This window comes from Hakea prostrata, chromosome 3, assembly GCF_041222555.1.
Source record: "Hakea prostrata isolate BN-2017 chromosome 3, UWA_Hpros_2, whole genome shotgun sequence".
In the NCBI taxonomy this organism is placed as follows: Eukaryota; Viridiplantae; Streptophyta; class Magnoliopsida; order Proteales; family Proteaceae; genus Hakea; species Hakea prostrata.
In genome coordinates, this window is record NC_142602.1 from 65,441,466 (window position 1) to 65,454,565 (window position 13,100).

Here is a 13,100-nt window from a genome sequence, read left to right on the forward strand (position 1 = left end):
TTTTTATGTAAGCGTATTTCCTTTCTTTTAAGCAATGCAATTTCAATTTTGAGTTCAAGCTTCAAGTTTCAAGTTTCAAGTTTCAATTTTCAATTTTCAAGAGGATTCGTTTTTCTCTGTGTCTAGCAATTGTAGATCAGATCTCTCTAGATCTGGTTGTTAGGGTTGGTTGAGATTCAAATCGATTTTTCAAGGTTTATTTTTGTCACTCAAGATTCAAAGATGCAAGTAAGTAGTCTTCGTCAATAATCTTCTCTCCCCCTCCATTCCCGTTTCTATCTACCCCTCCATATTCTTAACTTAGAATTTATTTTTCAATATTTATTTATTGTTTTCCTTTCCCCCTGAGTCCTTGATTAAAGATGTCTACAGTCGTGCCTCTCTTTGGTTAAGGTTTCCATTTTCCTTTTATTGCTTTGTTATTTACTTTATGCATTTTTTTATTCCTGCATTTTATTTATGCGTATTTTATTTATTTATTAGATGATGAATGGTTAGGTTTGTTTTATTTTTAGTCTCAATTCAATCACATTAGATGTATGTGTTAGGACCGTTCATTTAATTTAATTAATTAGTTAAAAATTTTGAATCATTGCACTCTCATATTACCATTAAGAGGTTAAATTCTAAAATGATATATCTCCCTGAAATCAACCCTTTAGCTACATGATACCGTGCGCTTGCGGTTATTTTTATTTTGCAAACACCTCACAACGGGAAAAGAGCTGGGTATACAAGGTTTCAATTATTGTTTCAAACAACCTATACTTGTTGGTTATAACTAGGGCCTTGTTAGAGCCATTACAGGGTAAAGAATGGATTGGTTCTTAATACAAGTTGTCCACAAGTGCATTTAATATATTCCAAAATAACATCATAGCTGGAAGTTTTGAAGAACATGTACGCATTTTTGGAAAAAATCGATTCAACTGATTTTCGAAATGAAAGGTTTATGCACATGCAATTGGGAAGGCATTACATGTAACAAAAGTGTAAAGGCATGATGCCGTTTCCCACGTGCACAAAATAACACCATGCCTTTTCAAGTTGGCAACAACAAAAGTGAAAATGCATGATGTCGTTTCACAGGTGCATAAAATGACACTATGCCTTTTCAATTTTGTTGGGGTCACTATAACAAAAATGAAAAAGCATGATGCTATTTCGCAGGTGCATAAAGCAACACCTTGCCTTTTCAAGTTGGTAATAATGGAAGTGAAAAGGCATGATATAGTTTCACAAGTGCATAAAATGACACCATGCCTTTTTAATTTTGTTGGGGTCACTAGAACAGAAGTGAAAAGACATGATGCCATTTTGCAGGTGCATAAACAGCACCATGCCTTTTCAAGTTTGGCAACAACAGAAGTGAAAAGGCATGATGCCATTTCATAGGTGCATAAAACAACAACATGCCTTTTTAATTTTGTTGGGGTCACCAAACATAAGCGAAAATGAATGATGTCATTTCGTTGTGTGTATAAAATGGCAGCACCATTTCAATTTGGCAACAATAGAAATGAAATGACATGGTGTCGTTTCATAGCTACATAGAACATCACCATGCCATTTCAATTTGGCAACAAGAAAGGTGAAACGGCATGATGCTGTTCTGTAGGTGCATAGAACGACACCATGCAGTTTTAATTTGGCAACAACAGATGTGAAATGATATGGTGTCATTTTGTAGATGCACAAAATGGTTCCATGTTGTTTCAATTTGGCAACAACAGAAGTGAAATGGCATGGCATCGTTTTGTAGATGCACAAAATGGCATCATGCAGTTTCAATTTGGTAGCAATAGAAGTAAAATGAAATGGTTCCGTTTCGTAGGTGCATAGAACAACACCATGCCATTTCAAGAAATGAAAAGCATGAGAGCCTCTAAGGTATTGGGTTTTTGTTTTGCAACTCTAAGGTACTTGACATTGAGGTCACTTGGTTCTCCTTCTGTTCTTCTTTCTTTGGCCATGCAATGGATCTTTCCAGGATTTAAGGACACAAAAACTCCTCCATTTGCTACTAGTAAGCAAACATCTTTGTTCTTAGTAAGTATACATGTGTCTGTATACCTATGCTAGCATTTCACTTATGTAACTCCAGTCAACACATTTACCACATCTAATGCACATTTTTTTTTATCTTTTTCTTCGTCAATGGCAAGGGATCTTATTAAATATGATTTTATATCCCATACTAATGTTCGTTATCCTTTCACACTTTTATGTAGCAGTTCTCGTAATCAAGTCACACATTCATCTTTAGATATGCATAAGCTATAGAAATATTATGTTGATGAGGATAGTGTCCAAGTTTGGTTGCAAAGTGATTCTCAGGATTCTGTAATGTTCTTTTTAACCTAACAATGTTTAGAATATCTAATAGCTAGATTACTCTATCAAGTGTATATTTTATTGGCACATTTTCTTTGCTCTGTTTGTGATTCCATTTACTTTATCTTACTCTATTTTTATACTTGAAAATAGATTTCCTACTCCATATGAGGGTCATTGCAGTAACATTTTGTGTTACCTTGGTAGCATCAATGGCTACAAGGGAAGGTCCATTGTTGTAGGTGGCCAATATAGGTGAGCTTACTTGTAAGGTAAAAAATACCTAACCATGTGTATAGAAGTCGTGAAAAATTTTATGCATAAGAGCTTCCCACGATGTATTGTAAAGTTTCAAAAAATATGAGATACTAAAGTGTAGCACAAATCATTCATACTATAGAAATCAACATATAACAACCATTGTCAACCAAAATGTAAAAATCAACAGCATATCAACCACATTGCTACTCAAAAGTTGATGGAGATCTTGGGGGGCACCGAAAGCTACAGGTGACAAGAGACTTGCTCCATGTATTGATGCATAACTAACAACTCATCATCTATATGTACAAACCTTTCATCCACATGGTGTTGAAATGCCAACATCTTAGACTATGTGATGTATGAGTCCTCGTTTGCTAGAGGATGTGGCCCTACATCTAGAGGAGGGTTTTAAAGTCCTGGCACTTCTTCTCCACAATGAAAATTATTAAAAGAAATACTAATATCGTTCCCCAGGAGACACTCATCATCATCAACATCAACTCTAGATACTTAGGAGCTTACTATAGGGGAGAACACAATTGTGTGTAGCTGAAGCATATTGCATCCACCAAATAATGATGTAGGGCAGGTTTAGAGGAGTCAAACTATGAACACAATAGGTCACATATGTTTGAAAAGAATGAATGGAATCATGATGACCCTTACATGGAAAGATATTGTGTTGGATGATGTGGCTAATAATGTCAAGGTTTCAACTACTTTTCCTTGATGTTGGTGTCACTAGTATAATTTACCATAATATCCTTATAGGTGGCATCAACATTAATCAAATGCTGAAATTTCTTTCTAGGTTCCAAAAAAATACAAGGCCCTTCACTTGAAACTTCAAGAATGGAAGCTAGGTTATCAATACCTAGTTCAATAGGGATTCCTTTTACATGGGAGGTGGCTTTCAAGTTTTCCCCCAACCCAGTGAAAGTTAGGTTTGCATAGAACATCCTAACTAGGTAAGGATAACACCGAGATTTTCAGTAGAGCATATTCTCCCAACCCTTCCCTTTGAACTTATTAGCTAGACCGCACGAAGGTTTCAATATCTACCTCCCTTCCTTGTATCGAATTGACACCCTTACCTATGTGTGCTGTCAAATAAAAATGGAAATTTAAAAGACTATTTATGCTGGGACTCTAGAGAGAAAGGGCTCCACTCACTATAAAAAGAGGAAAAAAACTGTTTTTGAACTTTCATAAAAAACAAAAGAAGCCGCTTTGGCATGGCTTAAATTGAAAATATTGATTGAAGGCAACAATTTCAAAATTAGAATGTGACATTAAAAAATTATTAGATTTTTTCACCCTTGGCAGCATTTTAGGTTGGTAGTGCAAACATCCATGGTTGGGAATAGTATGATCCATGGTAGAACATTTTGGTCAATTATTCCCAAAAAAATGGCGGAATTTGCCCGGTTAGACAATAGGCGAATTTTTGGTAAGATCGAAACCAAAGTCAACACAATATCAACGAGATTTTGCTGATATATCTTGATAAATTGCCAAAACAAATTGATTTACCACAATATTGACGAAATCTTGATTTCTTGCGATAATTTGGCAATCTCTTGTGACATAATCTTACCAATTTTGCCACAATGATTCAAGCCTCAAAAGGCAACGTGCCAAATGTAATTAAGAGAATTTATATGGACTAATTTCTTGAAAGTTCAAATAATTCAAAATCAATAGGCAATCTTATCAATTATTTCCCAATGATTTAGGCCTCAAAAAGCAATGTGCCAAATGTGGTTAGGGAGGAGAATATGCATGGAAAAATTTATCGAAACAATTTAATTACGAAAGAGATTTTATAGTCGAATCTTCAAGGTCAACCTCTTTCTGATTATGTCTTAATGATTCAACCCTCATAAGGTAATGTGCCAAATGTGCCTAGGGAGGAGAATTTGAATGGAAGAATATATAGTAATAATTCAAATTTGCCAAGTCCTAGCATGTTTATTGGCATCAAATTAGGCTAGACACCAAATTTAGGCCCAAAATGACCTAAAATATCCCCGGGGGGTCGAAATCTGGCCAAAATTTCGACCGAAATATTGTGAGAAAAAGTATTTTAGGTAAAACTTACCTAGTTACCAACTTACCTTTTTCCATCAGTAATTCCTGGGAAAACATTCTATGCATAACGGTGCATTTAGATGCTAAATAATAGGCTGAAAAAATAAAAAAATTATAAGCTCATTTTGAACTTTTTAAATTTGAAACTATGCTTTAAATGTCAGCCTATTATTTCGCATGTATGTATACTTTTTTTTTTTTTTTTTTTGGGTATAACGTATGTATATCCCTTGGCCTTGCCTAGCTAACGCGCCTTTACCTATTTATACCCAGCTTGTATCGAATTCCTCCCATCACTCCTCTGTACTCCATTGCTCTCTCGGTCTCTCCTCCTCACTTCGCTTGCTCTCTCCATCTTCCCTTGCCCCTCTCTCTCTCTGTCTCTCTCTCTTTCTGTCTGTGTAGCTAAACTTACTTTCAGTGAAAAACAACCCACCGGTGAGGGTGTTGTGCGTTCTTACTCGATCTGAGTGAATATCAGTTTGAGAAGTCAGCAAGAACATAGTCACAGAACACCAGAAGTCAGCAATACCAGCAGCTAGCTTAACAGATCCGATCGATCCCCAAAACTATGTGCTTGAGATAGAAAACCCTAAAGAGGAACAGCAGGAAGGAAAAGCAGAGACGAATGGAGGGTGCTACTCTTGCAATCCAGGAGAATGTTGACCTCAACAACGACAACGATGAGAATGATAAAGATTTCATTCTTATCCAGGATTTCTTCTGGTAATGCTACTTCCTATCACAGGGTTCTTCGTCTCTTTTCCTGCCCTTAATCTTTGTTACTTCAAAGATCATGGGCTAAGAAATTTCCATTATTTCAGATGTTAACTTTTTGCATATAGAAACAAGAAGCCCCTTTATTTTTTTATTCCTGAAATTCCTTATGCTGAAATTTATGATTATGTTGGGTTTCGTAGGAAACATCTCTTCCCCCAAATCACCGAGAAGGGGCAAGCTCTCCCATGTTGGTTCTTGGTAAAGAGTCCCCTTATTGGAGTGGGTAGTCTCGGCAACTATTATGGTAAGTACTTGGCATTCTTGTACGAAAAGGCTTCAGTATTATATATATATATATATTTCCCCCGCCTCCCCTAATTGTCATTAGAAATTATTAACAAAATATTAAATAATAAAAGTCCAGTAAATGAACTCAGAAAAGATGGAGACCCTTAAACCATTTAGTTTTCCCCTATTACCCCTATGTATTAATTCCAAAAATATTTTATTAATAATAGATTATATCTCAAATAGTAAATAACCATATATCAATAAATGAGAATGACTGAATAGTAAATTCGGCATTGAGAATGACATCCTTAAACCATAATTCATTGAACTGAATTGGCCTCTGCGTCTTCGAAATAAATGAGAGTGACTGAATACTAAATTCAGCATTGAGAATGACATCCTTAAACCATAAATCATTGAACTGAATTGGGCTCTGCCTCTTTGAAATAAGAAGAAATTATAAATACTGGTAACACGAGTACCCATTGCAACCAATGAAGCAATATTTGAGATTCAAGTGCCTCTGCCTCTCCCCATCAAAAACATAATATTTGAGATTCAGGTGCTTTATATATCCCCAATTAATTACAAAGAAACCCCAATAATAGAACATATATAAAGCACCTGAATTATGGATAAAAAAAACCTAAAATAATACATAACATATCCCCATACTGGTAACACGAGTACCCATTGCAACCAAAGAAAACCCGAATAATACAACATATATCCCCATATTGGTAACACGAGTCTCCCCATAAGTACAATTAATTACAAAAAAAAAACCTCAAATAATACATTATATTTAAAGCACCTTAATTATAATCCATAATCTAAAATTTCAACCACCTGAAATCAAAGCTACAAAAATAAATCAATGAATACAAATGGGTGAATACGAAAATCTGAGAATACAAATGGGTGAGCCCCAATAATACAATATATTTAAATATTTAAAGCAAACAAATGACTTGATACAAATTAGATACTCAGAGGTATTTGATGCCATTTACCACCTAAGCAATGGAGTATGATATACAAATAAGAACAAATAATAAATAAAGTCATTTAATTTATTGTCAAAAATCAACCCAGCTGAATACGAAAATCAATGAATACAAATGGGTGAGCCCCAATCATGCAATATATTTAAAACAAAAATGAGTTACAAAAATCAGCGATGGCCTCTTCGATTTTGGGTGAATACCAAAATCTGAGAATACTAATGAGTGAGCCTCAATAATACAATATATTGAAAATAAGAAACGGCCATTGATGGCCTCTTCGATTTCAGCTTATAATAAATCCCAAAAAGTGAAAATAAGTAAGGCCATTGATGGCCTCTTTGATTTCAGCTACAACAGTTCAAAAGGTATGTTAAAACTCTTGCCATTCTAAGAAATTGTTTTCAGCTGATTCATCTACACCACTTTTAAAGGTTTGTTAAAATTCACTTTATTATCATTATCTATAGATTTCATTATGCATATGGTTGAGGCATTGTCAATAGAAAATATGTTGATTGAAAATTGTTTGTTATTTTATTGTTAGTTTGCATGTTGTGAACAGCAATTAAATGTATGAAAATTTAAATGGAATTAAACTTGTGGATCTTTTATGGTTGTTTATGTTATTCTGCTGTTCTCAAAAACCAGCTTGATTAGAATTAGAATTAGAATTAGTGGTAGAATTGGAATACTAAATTCTACCGCCTCCCCCTTCTCTCAACTAAGCATCATATAAGGCACTTCAATCTAGGTATCAGCACCGCCTCCCCCTTCTCTCTTTCCACTTTTATTCCTATTTGATTTGATTCCCCAACCCGCATTCTATTCTTTCTTGTACCTGAATCAAATTTCAACCACAATACACCCCACACTGCCCCCTATTTTGAACTCAAAATCCATTGAAATATTGACCAGCCAAAACGTAGATCCATTGAACCTCAATTTGAAACCATGATTCCAAACCATCAAATCAACATTTTCCATAACTTGATCATAACCATCCAAACTTCAATACAACTAAAACACTAAAACCTAATCAACCCAATACATAAAACAAATCATAGTAAACCCTAGACTATATCTGAATAATGCAATGAAACCCAATAGAATAAAGTACAAAAACACGTGTGAGGAAGTGAGGAAGACACACCATCTCGATGAGTTAATTTGATTTAAAGTCACTCTGAACTAGAGTCAGAAAATAGACGGACTAGAAATGGATAGAATATGGACCTGGACAGGGAGAGAGGTTGATAACCATAAAAATAATGGTAAGCTGAACAGAAACAAAACATAGAATTCAAGTTGAAATTTCAAGTCTTTCAGAACTATTGAAGAATGAAAAATGGTTGATGGATAGTTATGCAGAAGTTGTAAAAACAGTAAATATCAAAATCAATAGAAACTAACATTCATTCACACTATCAAAGTTGAAATAGACTATCATACTTGAGAGCAAAATGATGACTTATAACAGAAGATGTGATCATTAAGAACTCAGAAAATACGCTTCAACAAGGGTGGGGAAACTTATAGAGCAGGGAAGTTGGATAACGATGGAAGTAAACAACAGTAACGACAAGACAACAAAAAAAGGGGGGAGGGGGTTGGGGGAAGAAAGAAACAATGAAAAGGCAAGAAATCGCCATTCCGACCCTTGGAAACCAGTAGGAAACCCTGAAAAGTCCACTCAAGGGTACAATGAACCACAACACCAGAAATGGAAAGTATTGAGGAGCAGAGCGGAGGGAGAAGAGGATTGCTATTACTAATTCAGCTAACATTTCTATTTGAGTAGAAAACTCCCTCACCAGATCCTGTCGGAACAACAACCATGTTGTGAAAAGCAGTAGATCCCCAATTAAGAAAAGCAAATCTCTCCTTCCTCCGGAATTCAAGATCCATAATTGCATTCATTGGATTTTCTGATCCTCACATTACAAATCAAATACAACCTCTATAATATAACCTAGAAAGAAGATATGGTGAATCATTTAAACATCAAAAGAAAATAATCACTGAATCATAGAAGAGGAAACTTAATTATATTACCTCTAACCAAATCTTTAACCAAAACAAAACAAGGATCTCAACTATTATTACAGATTTAAGTGAACCTTCAGATAAAGCAAAAATTAGACTAACCTCTAATATTTAGATACATTTATATTTCTGAGTAGAAAACTCCCTCACCAGATCTTGTAGGAACAACAACCATGTTGTGAAAAGCAGTAGATCCCCAATTAAGAAAAGCAAATCTCTCCTAGAAAAGCAAATCTATCATTTCTCTGGAATTCAAGATCCATAATTGCATTCACTGGATTTTCTGATCCTCACATTACAAATCAAATACAACCTCTATAATATAACCTAGAAAGAAGATATGGTGAATCATTTAAGCATGAAAAGAAAATAATCGCTGAACCATAGAAGAGGAAACTTAATTATATTACCTCTAACCAAATCTTTAACCAAAACAAAACAAGGATCTCAACTATTATTACAAATTTAAGTGAACCTCCAGATAAAACAAAAATTAGACTAACCTCTAATATTTAGATAGATAACCAAGAAGCTGAAAAAGCATAATTACATAAGCATCCCTACACACACTTCACATTTTAAAAGAAAACCAGAAACTAAGTTAAGGAGATAACAAAAACCAATTTGGGATCACAATCGCTAGATGGATGAAGCCGAACAAGAGAAAAGTGAAAAATTTTTACGAAGGAACTATCTAATTGAAACCTAAATGACAAAATACATAGCTAGAAGACAACAAAATCAGATTACAGTGGTGGAAAAATAAACAATAATGGCTTACCCATCCTCAATAAGGACATTGTGATGGAATCTTTGGGTGGGAGACACCAAGCTGAAGTTGTAGGGGTCATGGAGATGAAAAGGCTGAGTTTGCATATTGGCGAGATCATGTTGAAAGAATCTCCTTTTAGTACGAGATGAAGCGAAAGCAGGTGAGGAGATTGCCTTGAATTGCCATTAACAAACAATCAAGAGATGGACGCCGAACCTAGAAACAGTTGCCATAGTACTTGAAAATGCAAGGGATTAATTTCTTCTAATCCCACTACCAAGTAAATTGCCTAGGAAATCTAGATGGTTGGTGAACTGCTTAAAAGCACAGGGAAGATGAACGCAATGAAGATATATACAGGCAAGGATGAAACTACTTGGAAATCCTTTCCAACCACCCTATCAAGGTACAACAGGCAATAAGAAAATTAGAAGCAACAACATAGGAACAGATTTTGACAGTTTCGACTCCAAAACTTGTATAACTGGTCCTGTATATTGAAATAATCTATGTTCTCCAATCTGCATAAACCTCTCATAACTCAGAATTGAAAGGTTGACTTTAAAACCCTGAAACCCTTGTAACTCAAACGGCTGTTGCCAAACTCAAATGTCACACAGTCCTGTCTTTTCCATACAAAATAAATAAAGGAACTGAATCAAGCATAATGGTTGTAAATGGAGAAACCAAGCATATTTACAGCAAAAGGTTTCCGATTTAATCCGAAGAAAAACAAACATTCCACTTTTCAAGGTTACAGCACAAACAAGAAACATATAACCATCCATAAGAAACTCCCAATTGATTAAACAGGATAACTCCTGGAGGGCAAGTATTGCAAAAAAATGAACTACAAAAAGTACCATCCTTAGCATAAAGCACAAAGAAGGAATATATAACCATCAATCAGGAGTCCCCAAGTGATGAAATAGAATAACACCTGGAGGGCAAGCTTAGGAAAAAGACGAACTACAAAAGCTACAAAAGTACCAAGCAAAAATTGCAAAGAACCAATTATTACTACATAGTTCAGGTTATACAAATATTGAAATGATTGTTTAGATCAGTGTGCTACCTTAAAGGATTTTGGCCTTATAAATCACAAAATTACATCTTAGAAATTAACATAGGGCAAAACAGTCATATGGACAAACTAAATGCAACACTTATGAAGAATGTAAAGCTTGCACATAGCAAAACAAAAGCCGCCCATTGAATCTCAGTTAACCTGAAAGAAAAATTAATATGAACCATTGGTCACTAAATTCAATTTTTTCATTCAACATTTAGATGATGGATTCCATTTTTTCAGTTACCTTCCTTGTATTGAAATAAGATCCTTTCGCAGCTCAGATCCTATGAGACTCCCAACAACTTCTTTATATCTTTCTGCAAAACATTTATAAGAATGAAAGGTCAATACATCTGTCAGATCATGTCTTAGGCACTACCTATAAAAAAAAAACAAGTTGGTTAAACCATTCAAATCAGAACTAAAATTGTAACGAAACAAGTAGCTCAAAGTTTACCTCAATGCTAAGAGGGTCAGGACGAGAATGAATCCGGGAATCCAGGACATACTCTCTTAAAGACCCTCGGCTCTCCTCTGGGAGGGGTTTTTAAAAGAGAAAGAGGTGAGTTGAGTGTAGCCTCCCGGTTGGGCGATTTTCCGGAGTCGGAGGAAGATTTCTCATCTGATGCCCCTGAACAAGGTGATGAAGTCGATGTGAGATCAGCAGCAAAAGAAAGAAGAGGTGCTACTCTCCCCGCCCCCGAATAAGCCTTAAAAAAAAAGAACTCCCCGGACACAAACAAAATATAGAAGAAGAGGTAGGGCTTTCAAATTCGTTTCACATCGATCTGATGTGATGATGAACGATCTGAAACGAAAACACAAGGATCTGCTAGATATGATGTTTCGTTGACTTCATTAGGATCGACACAGACTTCTTCTATTCCACACTTGAACGCTGGCAGAAAACCTCTTCTCTTCACTTTCCCATTCAAAACTTAGATTCTCCGGTAATAAACCACCGGATCCTACGTCCTTCTTCACCTACTGCATCCACAGATGCCCCCAAAACCAGATTCGACAAAAACGACGGACGTCATCTGCTGTGCCTCTCGCCACCATCGCTAGGGTTCACATAAAAACCAATCCGGTGAAACTGCATCTCTTCTTCTTCTTCTTCTCTTCAACACACTTCCAATCCGGCGAAGACGACGGTTCCTTTTTCCAAGTAAATAACCCTTGAACCACCTGGCCGCTTTCCCCATTTCTCAGTCGCTGAAAATTACTAGCTAACCTTTACAGAATTACAACGAAACTGCAAAACGAGCTGTGGAATCATAATAATGAAGAGTGAACGGAAATACCTAGAAATTTCTAGCAAAATATCTGCTAAAAAAAAATAAATACTTTGAGATGACGGAGATTTAGAGAAGTTGATAGCATAGACTAGAAGAAGAAACATTGGGTGGCAAAGTCATAATCAAATTAAATAAAGGACAAAAACACGTGTGAGGAAGTGAGGAGTAGACACACCATCTCGATGAGTTATTTTGATTTAAAGTCACTATGTATGGACCCACTCAAAGCATCGATGTCATATCTCGTGGATATATATTCTACTAAAAAATTACATATATCATCTTCTTATCTTATAAATTTTAATACAAAATTTAGGGTTCTACGACTTATCCTAAGACTAATATCCAAAAAAAATTGTTGGTTTTATTTTAGTTAGATTAGATTCTCAAGCCTTTCTTTTACATGTGTTGGAAATGTTCATACTTTTTTACTACATAAGTACCAGTAAAAAACAAAACATTTAAAAGTACTAAGAAATTTTAACTGTGTAGCCAAAATGACGAAAAAGAATTCCATCAACGAGATAGCAGCTTATGAAGAAGACGTAGAAATACAACTTCTGCTACAACAAAAAGAGATCAAAGCATACCAAAACAACAAAGGATCGGGTAGAATACTCAAACTGGTATTCATGGATTCAAAGGTCAGTACAAACCACAAATTAAAAAAAAAATCAACCCACATTGTTTAATAAAAATAAACCCTATAAAAATATTTACAATCTTACAACTTATTGGTCACGCAGGGGACAACAATACAAGGCATAATGTTCAATGAAACAATAGACAGATTCGGAGATATGCTGAAAGAGAATGAGACATACATCGTCAAAAACCCCTTGATCAAGAAAGTTAACCCCAACTTCAACAACATTCATCAAGAGTTGGAATTTGCATTCAACAGAGCCTCCAAAATAGAAGAATCCATGGAGCAACTCAAGCGTAATATATTCCAGCACAATTTCACAGCACTTGATTCAATAGAAATTGAGTATGAGAAACAGAACTTTACAATTGGTAAGCAGTCATAACAATATACCCTAAATTAATTTATACTTTTACTTAAATATATTATTATACTAATTAACATTGTATCAAATTCATACAGATGTGATTGGAATCATAAAAAAAAGTCAGAGGATAATCCAGTTGGATGAACGGAAATTAAAAATAGACATCCACATATGCAGCAAAGAGTAAGTTTACAA

General features: G+C 35.1%; 1 protein-coding gene across 6 annotated transcripts in view; it reads left to right on the forward strand.

The window, feature by feature from the left end:
• The first annotated feature begins 5,001 nt into the window (after positions 1-5,001).
• LOC149022783 (replication protein A 70 kDa DNA-binding subunit B-like) overlaps positions 5,002-13,100 on the forward strand; it is a 39,702-nt gene continuing 31,603 nt past the window's right edge. For 4 of the 6 annotated variants that reach the window (XM_089150717.1, XM_089150715.1, XM_089150716.1 and 1 more), the window contains exons 1-5: positions 5,002-5,415; positions 5,610-5,713; positions 12,385-12,536; positions 12,639-12,909; positions 13,001-13,088. In XM_089150717.1, coding sequence (XP_089006843.1) covers positions 5,318-5,415; positions 5,610-5,713; positions 12,385-12,536; positions 12,639-12,909; positions 13,001-13,088 — 713 coding nt within the window. In that variant the 5' untranslated portion in view covers positions 5,002-5,317. Of the gene's footprint in view, positions 5,714-12,384; positions 12,537-12,638; positions 12,910-13,000; positions 13,089-13,100 lie in introns of all 6 variants that reach the window. The other 2 variants (XR_016172458.1, XR_016172459.1) reach the window with 1 other exon arrangement.